This window comes from Orbicella franksi, chromosome 2 (genome assembly GCF_964199315.1).
Source record: "Orbicella franksi chromosome 2, jaOrbFran1.1, whole genome shotgun sequence".
In the NCBI taxonomy this organism is placed as follows: domain Eukaryota; kingdom Metazoa; phylum Cnidaria; class Anthozoa; order Scleractinia; family Merulinidae; genus Orbicella; species Orbicella franksi.
This window is the reverse complement of record NC_138146.1, coordinates 8,770,755-8,797,011: the sequence shown is the minus strand read 5'-3', so window position 1 is coordinate 8,797,011 and position 26,257 is coordinate 8,770,755. Positions and strand designations below refer to the sequence as shown.

Below are 26,257 nucleotides of genomic sequence, written 5' to 3'. Positions count from 1 at the left end.
TGAAGAGGGCTTGTTAGTGGTTCCGTTTACTGTGGCAGGTGATTCTAACATTATACCACGACTGGATGCTTAATGCATTAATGCAAGTTTTTGACCAGTTCTCTATCGATTCTTTTTACCTCATGATGCCACCTGTTTCCTTTTACAAAATGGCATTTAACATTTTAATTTTAAACCTGACCGCTCTTTATCTCGGGGGTGAAAGGACTCTAAGACCTCTAACACTGCTCTAATGTAGCCGCAATACAGTCAATATACAAAGACTCCACGCCTACCCACGCACGGAATGTGGCATGATGAACCAAAAAACGTTGAGGCGTTCACAGTCGACTCGCAGGAAATTCTCAAGAGTCTCAAGAGGGGCCGATGTAGTCATGGGAGCTTGGAGCTGGCCAGAGCTGATAGAATCTTTCAATATTGGTGGTTGCGCAATTTGCCGCACCTTAAATATCGTAATTTCGTCCGTCAAGCGTGACCTAGTGATCTCCGTACACGTAACATGTATAATGAGCTATGAAAACATATACCTCTTTGGACGACAGCGATTACAATTGTTAGCTCTTCTTATAGCCACCAACATTTCCTGTCTTGATTTGTTCTCGAAACACGTCGACATTTGCATCAAAAGTGGAGCTCTAGCACGTTCCATTCATGCATTTTCCTCCAGTTGTCAACTTTGAACTGGCTATAACTCATTTATTTACGGTATTAAAACCCCTCCGGCAATTTCCGAATAGAACTTGCAGGCTGTAGTTACACCCGGGAGTTACACCTCGTAGAGGCATGGCATGATTGTGCAGAATAAACAAGTCACGCGGGAGACTGACCGGAAGTGCGTAGTGTAGTCTGGAATCGCCTTTGCCTTGCTCATTTGGGCATATAAGGTGACGACTCACTGAGAAATACTAACAGACAAGTTACACAGCGTAGAGCTTTAACAGAGTATTCAAAATGAACATCGTGGTTTTAGCTGGTTTGCTTGTGGCAACACTCGTATCTCAGAGTAACGGAGCGGCAATGATTCCTGAACACCCACAAACAGCTTTTTGTAAGGCGGACTTTGGTAAGGCCTTATTTTATACGCTTATACCCTGTTATAGATATGCGTTAGCCATTGGTATTATGCTTGAGATCTTAAATGTTCGAGTGATTCCATTGTTTAGTCCTCGGTTCTCAAAGTAATAACTGAAGGACGAGCTCACTTCAAACTTAAGATTCTTGACAAATCTGAAATGTTCGTAGAGTCTGAGGCGCGAGTACAATATTTTCCCCGTTGTTATGCGATTCATTAGCAACCAAAACGAACTACTAATCCCCTATGAACTAAGACAAAGACCTTTTTATTCCTGAAAACAGCCATTACAATACACTGCTGAAGAAGAGAACTACTAAGGTTTAGTCGAAATTACAAAGGCTACGTGCGGTCATTACAATACAATCTGTGTACTGACCTTCGTCACCTATTACATTGTACTCATTTCTCAAAGCTTATTTCTTTGCCAATATTTTCGCCTTGTAAAAAAATCAAAATAGCTAGTGAGCAGAACTTTCCTTTTTTGGTCGTTTATAGGGGGATTCGCATGAGAATTTTCACGACAAATAAAGCCGATTATTATGAGATCCGACATCGCAGGTTTCCTGTTGGTTTATCAAAAAGTCCGCTGTTAAAATTCGCAGTCCAAAAAACGACTTGCACATAATCATACCATTCAAACGCGGTATGTTTGGTAAATCTTTTAAATTTAAGAAGATTGTTCAATGTAATTAAATGCTCCTTAGGGCTAAGTAGCATCTGTCTCGGGTCAGTGTTTTTTTTTTTTTTTTCTGGAAAGGTCCAACGGATGTCTGTATCACGTTGTCTTCACCAAATAAAAACCTGAGTAGTTTAAAGACTTTGAACAAAATGAATAATCATCTGTTGCAAAAGCCAAAGTGATCTTATTATCTTTACCATGCATTCCATCACGCCTGGGCCTTCAGTTAAACCGGGTCAGGGCACTTAAGCTAAAACAGGAAAAATTAAAGTCCACCGACGTTTCCTTGTTTTGGTGCTTACATACGGTAATCGTCTTCACTTCCTTTGTGGGGGCTTTGTGATCAAATAGTTGACGATATGATAAACTTACGCGCTAAGTCAAGTCCATGTTGCGTTCCTTCAATAGAGTTGTTCATGTACTAATTTGGTGTACATGTTTTTTGGGAAGGCTTGGGAATGGATTGCCAACATTGAACAGTTTATAATCCAATAGTGGTGTTCCGGAATCACGAAACTTGCCTCGCCTACACCCCCGTTCGGAAGTTTAGTGTTGCGAATTGAACTCCAGCTGCGTAAGAATGAGAGTAGGGGAAATCCAGCCCATTTTTGCCAAAAAAAAAAGTAATCGACCAGTACCTAAACTTAAAAAACGGGAAATGGGTTTTGCAACCGCAGGAATCGCTAATTAACGCAAGGTTGTACAGCACAAACGACAACCTACACCAGCGGAAACAGCTTGAAGTCACTCGTGAGTGTCAAATTGTGTGATGACTGAAAGCGGCTATGGGTGTTCCATTTTACAGCTTTCCCCCTGAATCCGTGTCATCACGACGAATGGTGCAGTGCAGCCGGACGTGTCACAAAATCCTCGATACGGTTTCCGCTCGCCGGCGGCATAGACTGTCTACGACGCGGTAGGCTACGAATGGCGTGGCTCTAGGACGTTTTAAGGGCTACGAAGCGAATCAACTGTCCGCACCTCATGATCAAAAAGCGCCAAACGGAAGTTTCTCTTTCTGCTCTTCAACAATGGAACGGTCAATATTCGTTGTCTGAAACGGAGGTGTACGGGTACCTCTTTTACCCGTCTCATTCCATTCCCACTCGCTGTACAGTTACGTTGATATCTGTACGTTACTATGAAGTTGTTGTGACATTCTTGCGTTGCTTTCTGTTGTTTCGTTCCTTATTCAAATCACGATATCCAACGGGACAAATAATTTACATTTTTCGCGCGCGTACTTTTACGAATTTAAGAGCTACGGATTCGTTATTTTAAAATAGCTTGCAAATCCGCTCTATCAAATTGTGCATCGCGAACGTATCCAGGATCTGTTAAGTTTCTACTTTATTCACTCTGGTGGATTTTCTGTAAGTCGTGTTTGTTGTGGTTTTCTTTATTATTTGCCTAGTTTCTTTCATTTATTATTGTTGTATTCATTTTCTATTTACTTGTCATTTTGTCTAATCAAACTCGTATCCGTGTAAACAAAATAAAATCGTACGATGTTTGAAGTTGACACCCAGTTTGGTTTCCACTCGATTAATACTACGGCGAAACAGCGATAACAGTTATTTCTAGAGTATAACTACAAGACAGACATAAACATTTCAGTCTGGAACTATTGCCTGCGGTAGTCATTTACTATGTATGCTGTTAACAAATCCGATGTGTCAGTGGTAGCATCTCACCTTCATCAGAGCTACGTAGTGCGTGGAAACGCCTTTCTTTGATGGAAAGTCAATCAAAAAGAAATACAATTCGAGGCGCTTGCACTTTATCGTTTCAAATTTAAACTGGTCATTTAGCTATTGATATGCATTTTCTCTCTTATCTCTAAATAAAGCCGAGTTGGATCCCATAACTAGTTCTTCTCAAGGATGTAACGCTTACCAAGGAAAGGTATAGTTATTCTGCTGTTATTATCTTTTTTAACAGTTGTTCGAGTAAAAATTCTGGGTAAAATCAAGAAGGATGATGAGATTCCCACAACTGAAGTGCCAGAGGAAGTACTGGGTGACGTTTTTACTCATGCTCCAACTGAGAAGCCCGCAACAGATGCAGAATCTACCTCAGAAGACCCAACAAAGCTGGTCGTCATGAAGGGTTCCCCACCTCAAAGTTTCCAGAAACCAAGCGATGAGCCACCTACAATGAAAACGAATGGTTCTGTCCTTGGCTCTATCTTAGGCCGATATAAGCGAGGTTTAGGGCTGCGTGGGGTTCCACCTCCCGGAGAAGATCTCTATCGCCCTACTGGAACAAATCACCGGGACAAAGGGATGATGTACTACGATGTCCTGATCAAGAAAGTTTTTAAAGGCGAAGATAAGGTGCGGAAAACCAGGGGAACTTTTATCGATGCTGCAAATCCATCTCGTGTGTTTGCAAAAATTTATTTCTCCCGTCATCATGGACAGGATCTCGAGCCAGGAGTCGCTTACATGCTCTCTGGTAAAATCATGGACAACGAGTTAATCCTTCCCTCGCGTGGGTGTTGGTACGAAAAGTGGCACGAGCTATCTAGCGAGGAAGTTCATGGTCTTCATGGAAAATACGCGGAAAATTGCGACTGCACTATCAAGTTCTGCATTCCAGGACCTCACTGTAAAATGATGCAGTCATTCACACATTCCTGGTGTGACTGGGAGCTGCGTAATTTCAGAGAGCCAAGAAAGGACTGCGGAGCAAAACATAATATGTGTGCAAAACAGCATGGTGTGTGCCACTGGACGACGGGGCTTGGATACCACTCGTGTGTGAGTCCCTCGGGATCTTACCCATAGGAGTTTAAAACCCCTCGCGACTTTTCCAGCAAACATTTATTTACAATAAGACGTTGCTTTGTGCAAAAATGTTCAAGGAATTGATAGTATTGAGGACAGTCATTTGCAAGAGAAAGATCTCGACAAGTTACATCCTTGAATGTATAACACCCTCTAAATTACAGAAAAAAATAAAAAGCGGTAGAGAATGGTAGAAAAAAAAATGAATGATAAGAGATCAATGAGAAAATGGTCTTTCCTTGTTCAAAAATAATTTGTTTCAAATAATTCTAATCTTGTCATAAAGGCCGATAAACCAACAGCTTTTGATCCAATTGCATCTATAATGTTACCTTTGCCTGTATTAAAAGAAAAGCGAAAGAAAACCCGTAGGGCTTCCCACCCTCCCTACCTTTTCTTTCACTTTCTCTCTTTTTGTTTGTGTGTTTGGTTTTCCTTCTTTTTGTTTTTATTATTATGTAAGTGCGTAAGTTTAATCAGCAGTGTTGTAAGTAATTTTTAGTGTTTTTCCGTTGGTAGTAATTGAAAAATAAGGAAGTTGTCTAGCATAATTAAGTGCTTTGTAGAAAAATAAAATGTAGCTTGTAAGTAACTTATATGTTTATGCAATTTATTTATAATAAAAAGAGCATTGTAAGTAAGCCAACCGTAATTTAATTAGTGTGATTGTATTGTAATACATGTATTGTCACTATTGCACGTTTAAATAGGGTAAGTATAAGTTGTGTCATTAGCAAGTACAGTGTAAGTATAAATTTAAGTATAATATTAGTAATGTAAGTAGTGTAAGTGTTCGTCCTGTAAATGAAATTGCTTAAAAAAAAAAAAAGATACGGGACCAGTGAAAAGGGAACACAAAAAGTGTGCCAAGCCGGTTAGTTGTAAGCATAGGAAAGGACTCTAGCTCGACTCCTCACCTTCCCTCCCCACCCTCTGTCCACAACACTAGCTTGTTGGTATCTTTGTGTAGTATAGAGTAGAGGCCTTGGTACTAATTGTACCAAGCCTTTTTCCTGTTCAAGCCCTATTCCTCGACGAAAGAGAAGGAATCAAACAGAAAGAAGTCTTTTTTCCAGTTGCTACAACCTACGTTAATGTACTTTTGTGTTGCTTTTTCACTTACTCAGGTGGGTTAGATCTTTCGAGATGTCTCTAATAAAACAGCTGAACGGAGGTTTTTTCGTCTGGTGGAAAGGTTCTCATATTAGCTTTTGGAGATGACGCCTCACAGTTAATTACGAAACTCGTTGCAAAACTAACCTTAACTATGAAACCCACAGATTAGTGTTTTCCGTATTGTTCTTTATCGAGGTGCACCTAGGAGTACTAAGAGAGAACGGCTTTCAGTGCTTGCTTTGCTTTGTACATATGGCTTCCACAGGAACACGACACTGCTGTCAGTAACGCAGCTTGTCATGTGATTGCTTCTTACGACAGGGAACTGGCTAAATAGCTGTATTGCGCTCAGTTTTAATATATAACCACATTTCTGGCCTTGCTTGCCCTCGCGCTAAGTGAATTTAGCGGAACTGGTCAGTTCTAAAGATTCAGTTCTCAAGTTCAGTTGGACGGCATTTTTTCAAATGAGACGTAGATCTCAAATGACAGTTTAGACCATGTTGGTCTGTAAAAAGGCAGTGTTTTGCTAAGAAATATTCTCATTTATTATCCAAAATCTATTTATTGATTTGAGTATTTCTGGTAGGGATTATCAAGAGCACGATAACCAGATCATGTTACTGCTGTTTTAAATAATTTAGCGAATAAGTTTGTAAAAAACATTTCAGTCACTTTCAATGGATAAATATATATATATATTTTTAACCAAATCATTTAATATTTTTGTACGTCTATTGTTGATATTTTATGGACCGCGATGTAAACTGCTTGATCTATCAGCAACTGTACTATGTACCGAAAAAGGTTGATTAAACTGAATTAGCTATTATTATGCGAGAATTGTAATTTTAAGGATACTTTTCCGAGTTCTTGAACTTTTGGGTGAATCTAGTCGCCCAGTTTTGTCATGCTGGGTATCCTTTCAAAAACATTGTTTTAAGCGAGGGAAATAAGTGCGGAAAACGTTCGACAAGGATCGATTGTTGGCAAATGACTGGAAAAACCACCAACGACAGGCAAATGCGATATTCGGCCACCCCTGGATAGATAAGACAATTTTTTTTAGATGGAATGCAGCGGAGGACCAGTGGGAAGAGATCGTTGGAGGCCATGCAGTCCACTGTAGATAACTTCCCGTATTTCAGTTCCTACTTACTAAGGAAAAGAAAACAATGCTATCAGTGCGGTGTTACATACATACATACATATACTTTATCTAACCTCGAATTTACGGAGTAGCTTGTTAGCTAATATCTTCGAGAGAAATAAATATTGGAAAGAAAAAGTAAATAGATAAAGTGAAATAAAATGAAATACAATTACAATTCTATATCATTTATACACGATATATCTTTACACTGTGGAAAGGCCTCATATTTAAGGATCTTTTGCTTGAATTGAAGAAAATCAGATGTCCTGTAAGTGTCCGGGAGAGAGTTCCATATTTTACTAGCTAAGTATGAAAAAGAGTGCAGACCATAAGCAGTTGTTTTTGCTTTGGGAAGGTCCAGGGTATCAAAAGTTATTCGCGTTTGCTTTGGTTTTGCGTTACTACGCTACGCGATTGGCTTGAAAAGACCTAGGCCAGTGTTCAGTGGATTGTGTTCGGTGGATCATAAGAATTGTTATTATACGACGATCTCTCTTATTTTCATTTACAAGTTTGATATGTTGAGGTAAATCAAAGGACCCAGAAACGGATACATATTTGCCTACATTTTTGACATGATTTTATATTCCTTTGTATTTGGGGAGCAGGGCACACCAAGAGAATATGATCATAATCTCCTAGGCACACCTATAGAGAAAAGTTGTCGGACCAAGTTAGTAATTGTCTTTCTCTCTTAAAATAAAAACTTAAATTCTCAGAAGACCCCAAATATACAAAAGCGAACTTCTTTAGGCTCACCTACAAAAATCTAGGTTCTTTGTTTGTGTCTTTCTACTGAATTGGACATAAAATTTCCATTGTACCACATGCAATAGCAGAGTTGCATTTCAATCTGGTCTATGGAAACTCGGAGACTATTAGAGATACGATAAAGACTGCGATGTTTTTTTTTCTGCGTCAAGAGGTCCCATGCATTTAACGTTTATATTACGAGGTTCCATGCTTATATACTTTCTATCGTATTAATATTGGCCTGGCCTGTTTAATTCCATTCGGAGTGCTTTTAAATTAAAACAAGCAAACAGAAATAGCAAGAAGCCTTAACTTATTCATTCGAGTAAACGTTACAAGGCCATTTTCTGTCCAAGTTTTTTTTCTATTAATTCGGAAAGCTCGTCAGTTTGTGAGGTAATTTTATAGAAACACGGCTTCTTACTTTCCTTTTAATCTAGGTGATTTCGTCCTGAATGTTAAATCGGTTTTCACAATCGGTTGTATAGTAACGGGAGCAAATTGCTTTGTTAGAGGTAAATTGGGTTGACAATAGCGTCGACGTTTGTAGCTCAGTGCTTTAGCAAAATTTCACAAATGCTGTCAGCACCCAAGGAGCCGTTCATCTACATAAGTAGATTTTGTGTTGAGGAAAAAAATCAATTTTCCGTTGATGGGCAATGTTAATCTGCTACTGAGATGTGATAAATAAGGGATGACCAATACTATGGTTGATTGGGGTAAAGATAAAGATTGTGAATTTATTCTGTCGTAAAACAGAAAATGTTCTCCATTATTTGATGTTAAAGGATAATGTCTTTAATCTTTCAGCATGAAAGCAATTTTACTGTATTTGTAGCTCTTTAACTCACTGTTCCATAACCAATAAAACAGACATAATGACTTGGTGATTGCGACAAATGCTGCTATAACTGCTTCTTTTAAAGATATTTGTCACAGAGAAATGACTGTGAGTCTAATATAAGGCGTATCACATCAGGTACTTGAGAAAACCTGTATAAATACTACAAAACGACGAAAATCACTCATTTTCTCTCCTCCTTTACGCTGTCGCGTTTTGGCCATGAAAGGAAAAGATCAGTAGAGAAGTCGAGCAAAGAAAGCAAGGGTTAAAATGGCACATCAGCTTGGTACAGTCTTGTGAATAACTTGTTTGAGAACATGTTTTCAAAGTTACATTGCGGGCTTGCGGATTTTAGCACGCTGAAAATCCCTCGCCCACTAAAGGTTCATAATACGCCTGGCTCTGGGAATCAGGTGCGATAAAAACTCAACGCAACCTACTACTTGAACATCAGGTAGCGTACATAACAAGAAGTTTAGTCTTTGTTTTAGCAGTACCTTCCCGATTCTGCTACGGAACGAGATGTCGAACGCACGTAAGCCAGTTTGTGTGGTGAGTAAATCAGTCCTACGCAGCAATTAAAGCTGTCTTTAGTATGCTTCGTATTGAAATCTCCCAGTTAGAGGAATACAGTATTTCGTTCATTTGAACGACTAGGCCTTTTCCGACTTAATTTTTATGACCACAGCATTTGAATTGAAAATACAATTGATCAGATAGAAAGAAAGAATTGCACTAGAGTTTTTTCAAATAGTCTTACTTATACAGGGATTTAATTCCATTGAAGCAAATCAACATTGATTTATAGTTGCTTTTAATGTCCAAGCAGCAGTCAAGAGCATTGCACTCATTTCGTTACCACATCAGTCTCTTGCTGGAAGTAACCAGTTTTGTGTCACGGCATTTAGTTGTAGGTTTTTAAAACTAGTAGCAGCTTCTAAATTGAACTGACGTCTTTGCAACGCTTACACCGGTCCCAGTTTACTTAAGAGGGCTTCCTTCCAGAAAAAGATGTGTACACGATATTTGAACTAAGCAAGATCGAGTTATAGAATGTTGTAAGATTTCCTCGCTTTGCAGACTTTATTCTCTTCACTTAAGTTAAACGACATAAACCAGGCCACTACTGGTGGTGTATTGGTACACATTCAGTACATTTTGTGAAAATTCTTGTATTAAACAGCAAATTAAGAACAGAGATGCACATGAATAAGTCGTTGAGATAATCAGGTTTACATGTAAACACAATCAAGAAAAAAATAAAATAAAATAACCACGTAGTGTATGCCCGGCGGAATCAGCAAGATAGAACGGTGAACTCGTCAGTATTGAAGTAAAAATCACATTGCGTAACACTTTAACAGGTTTTCTATTTGATGACTTCGGTACAACAAGCGGCACCGAATTTAAAGTGGTCAAAGAATACAACAAAAACAATGACGGAATTGGAGCACTCTACAGAGGGACGCTGAATGTCATTTTCGAGCAATCTATCAAGTTGCCCCGGTAATTCCGGCTATATTGTTCATCGACTCTGTACCTTTCGAATTCGTTGATTGAGCGATACAACAGAAATCTTACGTTGAAAGTGGTTCATGAATAGTGGAACAATTTTCGAATTAACGTATTGTATTTAGTGCATGGATTTCTCACCACCGTAGGTGTCATTTTTCAAGGCTATTTCTTTGATCATTCGGTCAGCAAGACAATCCAAAGTATACTATATTTCTTGAATTTTTATCTCGATTTCCTTACCTTACCAGTCAAATAATGGAAAGACCTCAGGAAAACCTTTTCTTTTAGGTGAAAATTAGTAAATTTAAAATTCCACTTTCTGTAAACAAGTCGAGCATTTGTCTTAGCTTTTTATTTAGCGATACGTGAAGAAGAATCTAAAGAAAGATTTCCATAAAGGACAGATGTGAAGCTTTAAACTTTTCTTTTTCATAAAAAAATATTGGCCACTAATTTGGCGACAGGACCAACACGTACAGTTTTCGGTGTGTTAAATGAAATTGTGAGCGTTCTCTCTCTAGTCTTTTGGGATTATTTTAAGGGTTTATTTCTCCCTACCCAGCCACGGCAAGTACTGAAGGATTGCTACCCTTAATATGTTGCTATAAGTCTGTAGCAAAAGCATACTTCTTCTTTTTATTACTGCCATTTTTATGAGCTCTAGCGAGCATTTGGAGAGCAGAAATGCATGTTTAAAGAACAATATATTTGGGCAGGTGGCAATTTTTATAACACTACTGATCTCGCTTGACTCTTCTTAAATACTGTTTTTAGCTAGCAGTGTAAGAAAACTAGACAGCAATTCATCGGTCATTTTACGTAGTTTACTAATCTAGCTGTGCAGGGTGCGAATGTGAAAAAGTCGTTGACTATGTGTCTCTTTTCAAGCCTAAAAGCCAGTTGAAGTATTTAAATGTTCAATTTTCTGCTAGGGTGGGTACTAAAGACATTTTATCTCCTGGCAGTATATAACTTGAAAATGTAAAAGCAGTCGACGGTAAAAATTGACTTGTCCGGAAATCCAAATCTAAACATTTTCTTATACATCACTTATTAATACCTTCCAACTGTTAGTTCACGTTTCTAATTTACGTTATACACATCTGACATGGATTTAACGAGATTAAGCTCTTACTGAGGGTAAAGGAGTGCTTCCACAACATAACAAAATTTTGGAATTTTAAATTTAATGCAGTACATTTTACTCTGGTACTTCAGGTTTCCTTTTTCGTTTCTTTCCAAACGCAGGTACAAGATAAGAGAATGTTTTGATTTTTGCCCAACTTTTTACCTAGTGTCGAGGGTGTTTCCTCGTGGTTGCTATCCGAGATGGCCTTATTTGATCCAATGAAACCATCCAACTAACACAAATACAAGTTTTTCTAAAAAATTTACAAATAAACATTTTAGTCTGTCACCACACTAGTTTGATTTTAATTTTTGTCACAATGGAAAATCAAGTAATTGAACCGAATGCTGCACTATATTAAACAACCAGCCTTGATTTTATTTCATTTTTTTGTTTTATTTTTTCTGTGTGTTTTATTTTAACAAATTTTGCTTTAGCAAGTGCTTAAATCTGAGGCACTGACGTACGAACCTCTAATTAGGACTTGGGATGAAAGATAAGAAGGCCAAAGAAACGCAATTAATGAAAACTGAGAAAATTACTTTTGGACATACAAGTGGCATCTCCGAGACCACAGGAGTGAAAGAAATTCCGATTATATTAGAATACCTGAAGGGTATAGAATAACTAAGTGTCGTAAAACACAGCAGTCGGTTTACTTAACAAAGCTTCGAAAGACAACCGAAAGGGAGATTGATTTCTGTTAATTAAAGTTATGCTCGCAGCTGCCTCGAGGGGGAAGAATAAAAAAGCTATCGATAAATTAGAATATGAAAGGTAGGAGACTGATAAGGCATAGTTAAACAGTCGGTGTGCCGTTTAATGTCCGAGTAGTATTGAATTGAACAGCAATAAAACATTCATTAATACTGCGATGTTTTGAAACCGCTGTCGTTAACATTTTCACTAACTGCCGTTTTATAGAGCTTTAATTCATCGGTTTTTCAAAGTAGAGCCATAAATCATCGAACACTTCGCGAAACCATCCTCGTTTAATTTATGACCAAAGAGAAAAAGCGCAGTCATTAAAATTAGAAATTGCTCAGTCCAAATTGCGAGAAAATTGTCTTCGTTATCTCTGATGCTATTTACTTGATTTAAAATCTCTATCGATTTGTTAAAAACAAAATTGAGCGACATGTTTCAACAAAGGTCTCAGAGTAGAAAGAACAGTGGAACGTTTTAAGCCTTTAGTGATGTATTTTGATTTCAACATGTTCGTATATATTAAATACCTGTAAGCTATCAAGTGAACGTTAAACCGCAAACTGAAAACTTTTACACGCTATTAATGAATAAAATTCAGACAACGAAGATTGTTTTGTTTATTTTGTAACAAATGCTGAACTGTAGGAGACCAATTTATTTTCCGAAACTGCAATATTATAATGATGAAAAATACTTGTAGGGTATAGACAGTTTTTCAGTTATAAATTAAAAGAACTTTATGTTTGAAAAACGGATAGAATACATGTTCCATTGAGTCTTGTTTATCCCTTAGTTTTTTCATTCTCACTAAAGAACAGTCTGTGTCACTTTTGGTGGTTTAATCAATGTATGTTTAAGCCCGGCACAACGTCAGCACTCGCTACATGATATTCTGGCTGGTGTGTCTCTGTCTCGCGTTAGAACAGATTTCGGGACAAAACTGAGTTTTATTGTATGGCGTTGCCGGTTTATAGCAGATTGTGTTACTGAAATTGTTTTGACAATTTAGTGACAAGATAAGAAAGACAACTGCAGAGTTGTTCATATTTTTAGGACACTGAAAGTGAAGATTAGAAGTTGCGGGGTTCCTTAACTATCCCTTAAGTTCAAAATTGAACAAAAAATGTAACAAGAGCGGCATATGAACTTACTGTTCAATAGCTTTTAATTAAACAGCCGCACACTAGGGTTTCGTACATGGTCTTAAAACCAAGGATCACCTTGTACAGAATAACAAACAATACCACGTGGAAACACTGCTTAATAGCGTTCAGTTGAATTGTCACTTACTGGGATTTGACCCACGCATTCAGAAGTTCGGACCAAGTTTATTCACTCGGGCGTTGACTCACAATGCGAGAGAAAGATAAACGCAACAAAACTGGGTGAAGCCAAAGTTAAATTGTTCTAAGTAGAACATTTAACAAGCTTCTAGGAACGTAAAATTTACTAAATAGCTGTCATTCATTCACCAACTTCGTTGTTTCTTTCGCTTTTAAACTTCTCTGTCGGTGGCTTTATAGGCTTAAACAAAGCATTTAAGGGCTGTAAAATGACCAAATCTGAGCCTAAGTGGTAAGAAATCGGTGGGCAAGACTCTACCAATTTTTTTGTAACAACAAAAGAAAATGTCTACCTAAAACGCCTAAGAAGTGATGGCTTTTTAATGGCGAGTCTGTTTTACCTTTTAAATTAGTGTGGAAAGTACACATTTCAGTTTAAAACTTGTAATTATATTATTTTAGTTTTAAACTTATAACATTGATTGTGGTGTTTAAAATTCTTTTTACAAACTGTTACTCTAAGGAACGTAATGGGCTTAACAATGAAATAAAATCCTTGGCTGAACTGAGGACGCCGCTTTCAATCTGACCCTTAAAACAATCTTGCGACAATTTACCAGCAGGCGGCGAACTTTCCATCTTTATGAGATTTAATTGCATGAACGAGAGGAGTCAATTTGACGAACGCTTGATTTCAAATACGTCTCAGGATATATTTTGTAAAGTAAATCATTCTCCTTTAAATTTTCTTTTCTTTGTCATGTATAGATTTGTTGGGTAACAACTTCTGCATATACCCATAAAGTGTAGTATAGCAAATAGGACCAACGTGCAGTAAATTGGAGTATTCAATAACAAGGTACAACTATTTGTTTTCAAGATTAAAGGGTATGCAAGTGGGACACTTTGCTCTTTATACCGGCTATCTTTTTCTTCACGAAAATTTTTTCAGAACAGCCAGTTTGAAATGGAAAAAAAAAATACACTGATATGAAGTACGCATGAAAAACTAATTTCAATTATTCCGAAAACTTTGGGTGCGATAAAATTGAGACCCTAAGTTACAATTCGATCTCTTATGTCTGTCTTTAAAGTAAACGAGCCTACACCATTTTAAATAATGTCGTAACCCTGAAGAAGCTTTCATTTTGGTCAAACCTCCAGTAAAATCTACCTTATTATTTATTTATTATTATCCAGTTTTTAGACAAGAATTATTGGAAGTGGATGAGGTGTTTCATAATACTCAAGCAATCGAAAAGGGAAAAAGACATTTAACATTTGCCAACGTAAAACATTCTCTTTTAGTTTTTCCATTTATTTTTCTGCAACAGTTGTGAACGGTTAGCGGATCTTGCTCAAGGAGACTTACATAAAAGATATATTATAATTGTTACGGATAAGATGGTTTTTCTGCCCCGGGGTGCTGTTGTTTTCAGTTTTGTGACTTTAGTATGGTGGATAAGGGTAAACCTAACTCGCAGTATAGGAAGCACTCATGCATAATCGTATTGGAGGGTTTGATAACTCGTTATCATCTCAAGTCACGTTTACAGGCCGTTAGCGCCATAGGAACTTTTTAAATTCAGTCTTGAGTAACTGTTTGCCACACGAAACCCTCTTTCCAGCGAAAGACATATTAAAGTATCATACAAGAGGTGACATTTTCCGTATAACCAGAACAGCGCGAATTTGTTCTGTAACAAGTTACTACCCAAAATTTTGCAGAAATATAACTAACTCTTTACTGTTTCACTAAATTTCAAAAATGTCCGACATTTTTTCTTGCCTTACTTTCTCGCAGTGACAAAGACCTTTATTTTAAGACCGCTTCAATGTATGTTCATAACAAAAGCAAATTCAACATGGCCCATACAGGGCAACCCATCGGGCTTTTGGTAGCCAGATTGACAAGAAAATGTTAAGGAAATAGATAACTTAGCAAGTAAATTCTCTCCGCTTAAAAATAAGGTTTGAAGTACCTGGCGGAATGTTTTTCGTTTTGTTAGTTTGAGAAGCTCAGCTAAGATATTTTTAAAAACTCAAATGCTTAGAGATTAATTTGCTTAACAAATATGTGATATTTGCAAAGTGTATTGTTTATTCAATTGGGGGGAGGAGATGTTGAAAGGGTTAGTGCGGCAACAGAGCAGCTTATATTGAAATCCTGCACAAACTTCTCTTAAATATGCCAGAGCATTTCCGGCAGTGTTTGAAATGAAAAGAACTTTAGCGCCCAAGCTAAACGCTGTTATTTTTCTCTTCCACAAAGAGCTACATTCTTTTGCTTGATCAATTTTAACACGAGGACACCACACTATCAACCCGTTTTCGCGTTTGAGAGCCGTATAGCCGAGACATGGCGCGTCAGAATATCTCGTTGTGAAATGGCTGACTTGCGAGGAAGCCGGCTTTCTTATAGTACTATATTAATATCAGATAAAAACGAAAGAATATTTTTGAAATCGGCGATTTTATGTTTTCTTTTACATCGTGCACTTCTCTTTTAAACGCCTTGTTAGTGACAGTAGTCGTGTAATCTCATAACGATAAATTACAATGTGAAAATCGCTTCTTGGAGTTTGCAATAAATAAAATGACTGTTTTCTTGAACACCTGCCTGTTTGTTATTCTACTAAAAGGACGTCCGTCAAATTACTTAGTGGTTCAGCAAAATTTAATCCCTACACCATCTCTGGTACATGTGCTGTGCTCTGCGTGCAAGTAAATTGACACTTGGTTTTTTCGAGAGCAAATAAAACCTAACACCAAGAATGTCAATGTTAACAAGAAACGTAAAGAGATTTATAGTCTTATTATCCAAGCTGTGTTATAAATTAAGGACATGACACATGATTTTGTAAACCTTTTCAACTGTTTAGTTTCCGGATGTCTTGTATGAGTAAAATAAGGAGTGGTGGAAATACAGTGTTGGGTGTTTTGATTTAAATGTTTTAGGCGGCTAGAAGAGTACCATCGCCATTTTATACAATCGATTAAGACGTGGTGTTGATGTAAAACCAGGATGACTCATTTGGTGCTCGGCAAAGAGCTAAATGGATGTATTCAGTGTTAAATCATGAAACGAATGGTCTTAGTTTACTGTCAAGGTTTCCATCTTGTTTTCACTTTTCATTCAGCAAAGGATTTTCATTAGTCTAATATAGGCTTCATTGTTAGGCGCTTTTATTCTTATATGGAATGGGAGGCCTTTGTTAACACCTCCAAACAAATCACAACAAAATTATGTCGAATTCGACAAGTGAACGTTGATTAACGCACAGGCAAAACTCGATTTTACGAGTTTGCTTTTATCACCAAACCCTGCTTACCATGAACCCACAGCTGTTAGCGCTCCTAGTTTTAATTTCTTATCTCGAACAATTTATCGCCTACCAAATTCACAAGCAATCTTAGATCAAAATTCAAGTCCCTTTAGAAAAAGCATTAAAAACTTTTAACACCGGTTATCTTCGCTGAAACAGTTTATGAAAAAGCTTACACTGTTCGCGTCCGCAATCGACTTAACTCAGTGGAAATTGTACGTTTCGTTTGATAACAAAGCGTGTTCGGCTTCCGGAAAGCCCGCAAGCTAGAGATATAAAACGTTCCGAGTTTTATCAATGTTTGCGCCAGGCAGATGTTTAACGCAGGAAGTAGTCGTCCGCGAACAAAACGCCGCACCAGTCGCTAAACAATTTAAAATCTCAGCAAGATTCTATTAATAAGGGATTGTTTATTCAGCATTTGTAAAGCTACACCGAAATAAACCGGTTTTTCGAACGAAGCGTCAGCATTCAGTAAAGTCTTAAGTGATAGATGTTGTCAGTTTGCATTTTGCACTCTTGTTATTCACTTACAGGGCAATCGATACGAACTCGTTTCAACTTAAACTTGACTTGCTGTATTGCTATACTAAAGGCGACAAAAATAAAAAAAACGGAATATTTCCTTTTTTGTTTACCGCGTTCTTTGGCCAGGCAAAAGATTCGAAAAATCGATCGTACGAATGCTACCGCATTAGGTGCAAAAAAACTACCGACGCGGTTTTTATTTTAATTCTACGCGAGCTTTCTATATTTTTATACTTCCTAGAATCTGGCACTCAAATTTCCTAAAACCGCCCATTCTCACACAAGGTACAGTATTGAGGCTTTTACGTTAATTAAGGCCTTTTCAATACTTAATAATGCGTTTACAAGACGTTTCAGCCCAGGTGACATACGTCACGCTTGTCTGGCGTTCTACATTATTTATAATACAAAAAACAAATTTATAAATACCCTCCGCGCACTCAAACTAGAGGCTTATCTTTTCATACGCGCAACGATGACAACCGGAGCGATGCAGTCGCAAAATTATTCGTACTTTGGCAGCAACCTGCAAGGAAAAGACACGGGCTCTCACGCTCAACAGTTAGATTTTCCCTACACTCCTTGCCGAATGCAGTCACCAAATTATTATAATCAATCGCCGCTGCCGAATTTTATGTCACCCATGCCTCAGGGAAGCCTCGGTCAAGTGAATGGATATACCGCCGAGCCATCCTCGTACGCGAACGCACCGATTTCAGGGCAGAATGCAAGCACGATTCCTATTGATCATCAGGGTTACTACTCGCCTCAAGAGGCAAGCCAAAACTGCTCGTTCCATCAGTACGCTTGGCTGAAAAGCACCTCTTCAGCGGAGAACTGGTGGCATAACCCGGCTGCGGCAGGTTAGTAGTACATCAAGACTTCCTCTTACAAGGTAGACACGCTCGCTGGCGCAAACTACGCTTATCGCTCTTCGCTGTAGCTCTTGTCTTCAATTCTGACTCTGTGAAATGTTTATCACATAACAAACAACTTATGCGGTTTACAGGCATTAATTTGGCATTAGTTTGACTAATTGTTGAAAATTTGTCCTCGAACGACGTACTGTGACCGCACGGACGATATTTACAGGCTCCTAGCGCCGCGATATTTAACTGCTGACGATACTTGACGCGCCATAAAACTGTACTTAATAAGCGATCGCCATTAGTCAGCATTTAACTGTGATTTAACGTGAAGATTGCTCCCATTTTCGAAAAGGTTTGCTTCAGCGTTTGCTCGTTTATAACAGTTTGCTGTGTGTTGTTTCCTTCAGGAAACGCAGCTTGGAGTAGCAGAGGAGCTTCCGAGGGTAAGCGGAAAAGGACAGCCTACACTCGCAAGCAGTTACTGGAACTCGAGAAAGAATTCCACTTTAATCATTTTCTTACGAAGGAGAGAAGGGCTGAAATGGCCTCTCAGCTAAATCTCACCGAAAGGCAAGTCAAAATTTGGTTTCAAAACCGGCGCATGAAATGGAAAAAAAATTCTCAAGCGATGGCCAAAAGCACAAAGCCTTCCACCGGCTCACAAAATTCAAACGCAGCTCCAGTTCAAGATCTTCACATTCCTAACCCGGTATCACAGCCCTTGAGTACAACATCTATAAACTCGCAAACATCCTTGGACAACGCCACAGTTCCTAGCTGTTTGGCGGGCTATCGAAGCCACCAAAGTTAAGAACGTTTCCACGCACACTCAGTAATTCTTTTACAATTTATGACTGAAATCGTATTCCAAAAGTCGAGCGCCTTCTGTTCTGACATTTGAAGAAACACTTCTAAAGTAAGGACAAAGAAAAAATTTCCTTGGTCATAAGGGAGAGAGAGAGTTTATTTAGAGATGCGATTATATCAAGTTGATTTTCAATAATGTATTTAGCGAGAAATGAATGAATATTCAGTGTAGAAGGTTGACTACAGTCTCTCATTAGCAAGTTAGTTTGGCAGCGAATCGTTGCTCTCTTTGAAGAGGACGATATGAGGTCACGAAACAAAGCGCTAGCTTGTCCGCGTTCCACTGTACATAGAAACAAAAATTATAAAAAGAAATGAGATGTAAATATCATTTCCGTTGAACCGTATTTCGATCTCGAACTCATAATTTGGACATTTCGTTTTCAAAACTTAAGAGACTTCTATTTATACAAGAAATATTCTTACAGACAACAACCCTTGGAAAGGGAATGCTGTTATTTACATCAGATAAGTTTCAAATCGCTTTAAAAGATCAACACATGTATTTAATTTCTAAACGTTACAATTTTTTGGTCAGTTTATGTCCTTCGAAACAATCCCTCTATTTGTGTATGTTGTGTAAAGACTCAATAAAATTTACTGTGTCAATATTTGTCGAGCAATTAGAGTTGAGACAACAAGAATTGCAGTAATATTTATATCAATGAGATCCCGGGCAAGATCGTAAAACTATTGATACGAGCTCATTGTTCCGCTTCCCCTCGAAGCAAAGAATTAACATTCCGTGGGTGGCAAAACGACACTGAAAATTACATATGTGCAATTGAACTCCACCTCCAATCACTGTCCCTCTTGGCAATTTCGCGAATCATGGCAAATCAGTGTGATGGTTTATGAGCTGAATATCTACCTCAGGGAATTTACAATTCGATATTGTGCTAGAAACAGAGTGGTTCTTTAAGCTCGCATGAGTTTCTGCTAATCATTGCCGTTGGATTGAACCGGAGTCGACATCAAACAAAAGTGCGAATTTGGACTACTTAGGTCCTTTTAAAAAGCTCGTAAAAGGGAGGCGTTAAATTGGACCAAACGTGAAAGGTTCTAACAATAGGTGAGAAAATAACAGATAATAAAACAAAAGAAGGGGCAACGGCTCAAACCAATGCTAAAAGCTCTGAAGGCCAAGTAGCGCGTTAACAATGAAACCCATTGAAATCTTTCTAGTATCGTGGGATTAAGACTTTGGCGAACCTTTCGCGCCCTTCTCACTCAATGCATCAAGCACCGGAAAGGGGCAGTCAGGTTGAGCTTGAAAGACACAAAAATATCCAGAAGATTTCTCTTGTGTTCCTATTCTACTCTACTGAGTAATAAAGAGCCGCTACACGCTGGGATTCCCGCCTTCTTATTTAGTATTTAACACCTGATCAAAACCCGAGGAGGAGTTTTTCTTCCTGTATTTAATACTAGCTTCGCCTAAATGGTGCAGCACTCGAACGAAGCACATTGTCCGGTAAAAGTACAAAAGACGCGAGAAATTCGCCACCGGAACCTATCATTTATACATAAAACGAGGTAATGTTTTTCCTCATGAATAACACTGCAAGCTGCTTTTGTGTAAATCCCTGTGTTTCGATTTTAAAAGCTTACATTTAGTACAAGTCATTCAAAGGCCCAGCCTTCCCTTTTTTGTAGAGAGTGTAGTTAGCAGCCCTATATGTACTCTGAACTGAGCACTGCTCAAGACTCTCTGATTCTAATTGAGCTGCACCGTTAATTTGAATAAAACAGAGGATGTAAAGGAACACAAGCTCTCAAAGAAGCATTTGCGGTCTTCTGTCAATTATATCTACATATAAAAATAAGACTGAATGAATTAAAATGGCCCGAGAATGAGGTTGGTGAAGTGATTAATCCCCAGCACACGCTGCGTCATAAGGATTACTCCAGTTCCAAATACTTTCAAAGAACTGGACTACTAAATAGAAAACATCTCACCACAGTTTCGGTCTCGCTGTGCCACCAATTACTCGTACTGAACAAACAAAGTTTATTTCTCCATGTTATTAGATTATGAAAGAAGACATTATAAAGGAAATGTAACTTTTCTTTAACTCGCACGTGTTTTTTTGGCGCCGATATTATTTTCTATTTTCCCAGTTCACTGCATTCAAAGATGGATGTTTGGACCAGGGCAGGTGGTACAACACACTAGCAATTTAAATTCGTTTTGAGAAATTTTCCTTTTTTGAATAAGTAGCGACCCAGTCGAAGATTAACATTTGACAATTAAATAGTTTGAAGCAAAAACTTAGGGCGAGTTTTATCTCGATGGAGCAATTGCAAACTAGTGAATTTGTTTTGAACATCTTTTCTTTAAACAATCTATAGAATATATGGTTTGCATTCTCACCAAGAGAAGAGCACGTCTCCAAATGTTTGGAAAAAATCGTCAGCAAGAACATTCTTAAAATTTGCATTCCGAAAATGTAATACAGTGGAACTAACACTTAGATAACTTTTATATTCCAAAGTTTGCCTGGCTTATGTTGCCATGTTTCTGCTAAGTTTACAATAAACAATTATCCGTGCGTCAATATTAGTGTAAGAGAGCAGAGAACACGAGATCAGTATTGGGATTTTCAATTGTCGTCCATAGACAATAGTTTGAATTCACAATATTCACCTTCAGGTAAGACAAAAGATCTTACTCACTGCAGCAATTAAAGGCTTCACCCATGGCAAGCATCATTGCCAACCAACTATCATTCAGTTATTCTTTGCTATATGTTAAACAGAAGGTGATATTGAAAGCATTACGAACCGCTGGTACGAGTGGAAAAAAAAATCCTCAAGCGTCGCAATGTCGTTAAGTTGAGCACAAATACAGCCCTATCAGAACATAACAGTGCAGAAGTCCAGCGCCAAACAATATTAGTCCTGTCTCGTACAAAACGTGGCGTTTTTCCAAATTATAATCTCTCTCTAAATGAAAAAGCTATCTGTTTTTGGCTGACCCCCGAGAGGCGAACCACTTTCGTTAACTGATGATATGTTTACCGTGTTAAAACCGTTAGCCATTGTTCACTAATGGCTCCCAAACAAAACTACCTGGCCAAGCAATTGACAACAAACAAAACTTTCGCTCCTCCTCCAACTCACATAGACAAAATAACTCCTCATACGCAGGTACTACTGAGCCAACAAATAAAGAGAGAGAGAGAAGGAGATGTATCCATTTGTTTTTCTGCCAGCACGTGTTTAATACTATCGTTCTTTATTCTTACACCGACAGCGCACTCATGCAAATGAGGTAGCGAAAAAGGCCAATGATCTGCGTGTTCTTGGAGACACAAAGCGCCAATGAAAACACGCAGCCTGAGTCGTACCTGCCGGCTCTGGTGTGCGACTAACCGAGCTCGGTAATTTTCCCCCCAGCCTTAAGACGTCAAACGCCAGTGCACAGGAAAAGTGGCCTCACATTAAAACATGAATAAATAAAAAGAATAAAGCTTGTCAGCAAAAATGATCAAAATGCAGGAGGGTGCCTCTTTGGGTTTATTCCGGATATTTATAGCAGGAAGTTAAAAGCACTGCGTTTTAAACGCACGACAAAAAAACTTGCCCCTGGCTATCCACGTGCGCTCAGCTTATTTGCATGTAAAACTGCTTCGGGTACTCAAGCGCACATCCGTTTGTAATCAAACTTTTACACTTAAGTTAAAAGAACTTGAAAATCCGGCCCTTAACGTCAAGGAACACATTAAATATAACAGCACCGTGGTGGAAGAAAGTGATCTCCACTGTTAAACACACTGACGTCTTTTTGCTATTTTGGGGTATGATAAACGCATAGCGTGATTAGCGCCGGTGTTAGGTTTGCAAATTTAGGCAAGGGGCGATATTTTGACAGTTTTGCCATCGAGACAAGGTTGCACAGATGAATAAGGGCTTCAAGGATGTGCGTCATCATAACTAACTACCTCTCACGCAAACGTTTTGAACTCGTCCCTATTTGTCATCAGTTCATGCCGATTGGGTATTTTTCACCGCTACAAACATTTGGTTACTTTTATTTCTTTACAGCATTAGTTTTCTTAGAGTAACAGATGATTTTGGTTGCTCTGCAACCCGTGTGGTGATTTTGACCGAGCGATATTTTTAGATCCTTGGTTTCAATCGCCTGAAGGCGTCCTTATCGAGGTTAGGAACAAGTGCAGAGCAACGTTGGGTAGTCACGGAAACATCTTACACTGTGCAGATACACCGAGACTCGATTAAAACACGTTTTGATCAATGAGTCTGTCTTTGCTCTGAAAGTTTTTGTCTTGGCAGTGGTTGTAATAGTTAAGCAGATAACTTGTACGTTAGTCAACCCGCACACGACAGCAAAATCTCAATATTTCAATCGATATTGTGCTTAGACTCTTAAACCTCTTGAACTAATGGAACCAGTACCGATTCTCGATTCTCAAGTGATGTGGATCGAGGTTCATTAGGCAATCGATATCGAAGAAATATGCAGCATCACGGTAGCGTACTAAGCCAACAATCAAGAGATATGCGTGTGGTTTGGATCTCTTTAGTGGAAAAATTTCTGTTTGTCCGCCTTGGTCAGCGAAGCAGGGATACTTAACGCTCCACTAAATGAAGTGGCAAAACACATTCTACTGATATAAAAATTTTGAATTTAAAACTATGTTGAATGCCTACTGAAGCATACCTAGGATCTAGACGTTAGTTTGGATTTGTGTTTATTTTGCTCGTGACTAAAAAGTGTCCTCATTTCCAAAGCGGCTCAGTTCAAAGTACGAAAGAAGAGCTGTCTCCAGTTCCAGACTGTGTGACTACAGCTTACCACTTCATGTAACTGAACTTTCCAGTATCATCTATGTATAGAGATATATCGATAATACGGTGTCTTTAATCTTACAACAACTGATAATATATGACCATCGCAACCTACATAAGTTCAGTATTTCAGCTCAAATGGTAAAGTTTTATTTTATGGCCGGTACTGGAAAAACCTGACCTTAAAATGCCTATAACCTTGCGATTTACCTCAGTGCACTTACCTCAGAACCCTAACAAAGACTAATATCAGTTTTATTTTTAGCCACCCATCTAAACGCGTGTCCTAAACCATACATTCACTGTTGTATGAAAACAAAAGCAAAGTCTGTTTTGACAAGTCAAGAATTCCTTCATACTTTGCTATACAGACTACTTGTCTGCTAATTGGCTTATCAGATTTATGGCTCAGCTTCGATATGCAGTCATCAGTGTGGCTCTTGTGCAATTGATCGTGACTATTGACCGAGGCTTGTCAAGACGTTTGTCAGGCACGAAAACCAATAAGTGCAATATTGCAAGCGCACTTCGCGTGCGGGTGAAAGATTGAAATGTGTCCAGCCTGACCGTCCCGCAGTATCACGCCACCGGCACGTTCTCTTAATTAATCAGGACAAAAAAAAAAAAAAAAAAGTGTAAACTTCGACTTTCTTTCGCGCTGTGCGTATATAACTATTGTGTTTTTGTTTTAATTAATAGCAGGATTAACCTCAGTTTTAAACCTGATTTTTAATAAAATGGCAGAGGAGAGAGGAGAGAGGTTGCTATTCAGGATGGCGCTTAACTCCGGTTTCCGTAGCAAGAAATAAATAAATAAAAAAAGATTGAGGTAGAGAGGGGATCAGGAGTTCTCATTTCATAGCGTTCAAAACATTTTTTCGATTTAAATTGCTACCGCAACATGTAGTAACCATCGTCTCTTTTAATAAGGGCATATTCTTTGAGTCGTGGGCTCTTCATCTTCAACGTGAGGTGCGCAGATTGTGTTCAATTCTTCCGTCTCTTCTCTGGGAAGGTAAAACCAGAGAACACCTCAACAAGAACAATATTTAGTCCTTCTAGTGTAACCAGTAAGGTTTTCACTGTGAGAGGCCATTCCTGGAAAACAAATTGTTGACCTGGGAGTGTTAGATCGCAGGCTATCCATTTGTTCGCTTGAGTGTGGACTCTCGGCAACTGTTTCTTAAGAAGTCTCGGAGGTACCGCTTGTGCCCTGGAAATGTCGTGTTTTGACTATGACTTAAATACAAATTTGAGTGGTGATTGCCTTTAGTTTAGAGAATTCGATAGCTTTAGGTTTGTTGTCTTCGGCGACTCTTGCCGAGCGAAATGATTTCATTACTAGAACAATACTGACCGATTAGAAAACTAAACTGGTTCAATCAAAACAGAAAATACAGAAAATCCTTTCCGTCTAACCTGAGTGCATACGACATGGGTCTTACACACTGTGTGCGGATAGTGACATGGATAATAGGTAAAGTCTGCATATGAGCCAAGGGGCCCACCAGGTCGGAGCTTATCCCGGTTTCTGTAGCATGAAGCGGCTAGGAGTATTTCTACTCCCCCCTAGATGGGATGCTAGTCCATCGCAGGGTCCATTGACATAGATAATAGCCACCTAGAAAAGCTGGTTGTCATGTGATGTTAGTTGCTCAGAGATCATTACCTAACTTCTTTTGAACAACTGTGATAGGAGTTCCAAGCGCTTAATCTCCTTATAACAGTGACTGTCGTCGATCTCTCAAGTTGTACTTTCTAGACCCTGTGCACGCCATGAGGACGTTTCCTATTGCCGTTACGTTTTTTGCGAAATACATCACTGGTACTGAAAATTACCTCTCAGACCTCTCTGTTCTCTGTTCACTCAACTCCAAGTCATAACTGACATTCAGTGCCCTGACCACCCACCACTGCGTGGCTGATAATGCCGTGACAAATGCAACTTTCCCCCTCGCCGCCGGGGAAAATTAGTCTTTCCTTCGCTTTCGGCGAACATTTGAATTTTCCGCGAATGCTGTAATCGGAAAATTCGAATCTCCCGCGTGCATTACAAGTCATTGTTTTCGACACTCAAGGGATTGGTTCAAAATTGCCTTGTAAGGCAAGTCCATTAAAACTTAACAATAGCTATTGCTTTCGAATTTGATCCGCATTTCTTGATACTACAACAACAACAACAATCTTTATCTCTTGCCCAGAAAAATTTTACAATAAAAATAAATACATGCAATGTGAAAAAATAACAATGAAAAACAGAGCACAGCCACTTAGAAATAGCTAAGGCTAATCGAGCTAAGTGGCTGGGCCAAGCGGAAAAAATATTGCAATAAAGTTATAGAATATATGAAAAAAAAAAAAAACAGGACACGATTTCATTCACACACACACACACACAGACACAGACACACATACAGAGAACGAAAAAGAAAAAAATGAATGTGCACACAAAAAAATGAAAATTAAAGTACATCAATGTACCAGTCAGTAGTTGGTACTAATTCCTTTGTAAGGGCTCTAACCCTAAAATTTTGTGGTACTTAGAATGTGGACAAAATTTAATGTTACTAATATTTTTGATATCGAAAATAAAGGAGTTTGATGGGTTATGGCCATGGCCCTTTGTGGTAGAAAAAATGTTGATTCAACTAGTTAGGGCCAGAATGAATTATTCATCACTTCACAGTTATATAAATATAACTTGCAATCGACCAGCCAGGCGTTCTAAGTTGGAATTTCTTCTAAGGCTAAATTCTCTCAGAATTTTCCACTAGCTTGAAAGTTGCCTAACAACTGGGAAGACATCTTTGT

General features: G+C 38.5%; 2 protein-coding genes across 4 annotated transcripts in view; both read left to right on the top strand.

The window, feature by feature from the left end:
- The window catches only part of LOC145477941 (uncharacterized), a 15,726-nt gene extending 7,908 nt beyond the window's left edge, over window positions 1-7,818 (top strand). The window contains exons 1-2 of one of the 3 annotated variants that reach the window (XM_081455816.1): window positions 1-1,063; window positions 3,696-7,818. The exon at window positions 1-1,063 is cut by the window's left edge and continues 3,158 nt beyond it. In XM_081455816.1, the coding sequence (XP_081311942.1) occupies window positions 952-1,063; window positions 3,696-4,543 (960 nt within the window). In that variant the 5' untranslated portion in view covers window positions 1-951 and the 3' untranslated portion in view covers window positions 4,544-7,818. Of the gene's footprint in view, window positions 1,064-3,695 lie in introns of those variants that run through there. The other 2 variants (XM_081455817.1, XM_081455815.1) reach the window with 2 other exon arrangements.
- Window positions 7,819-8,512: 694 nt separating this feature from the next.
- LOC145477940 (uncharacterized) lies at window positions 8,513-24,051 on the top strand. The gene is made up of 2 exons (XM_081455814.1): window positions 8,513-17,761; window positions 18,175-24,051. Exons 1-2 carry the CDS (start codon window positions 17,374-17,376, stop codon window positions 18,576-18,578), a joined length of 792 nt encoding a protein of 263 aa, XP_081311940.1. The 5' UTR covers window positions 8,513-17,373; the 3' UTR covers window positions 18,579-24,051.
- The last annotated feature ends 2,206 nt before the right edge of the window (window positions 24,052-26,257 follow it).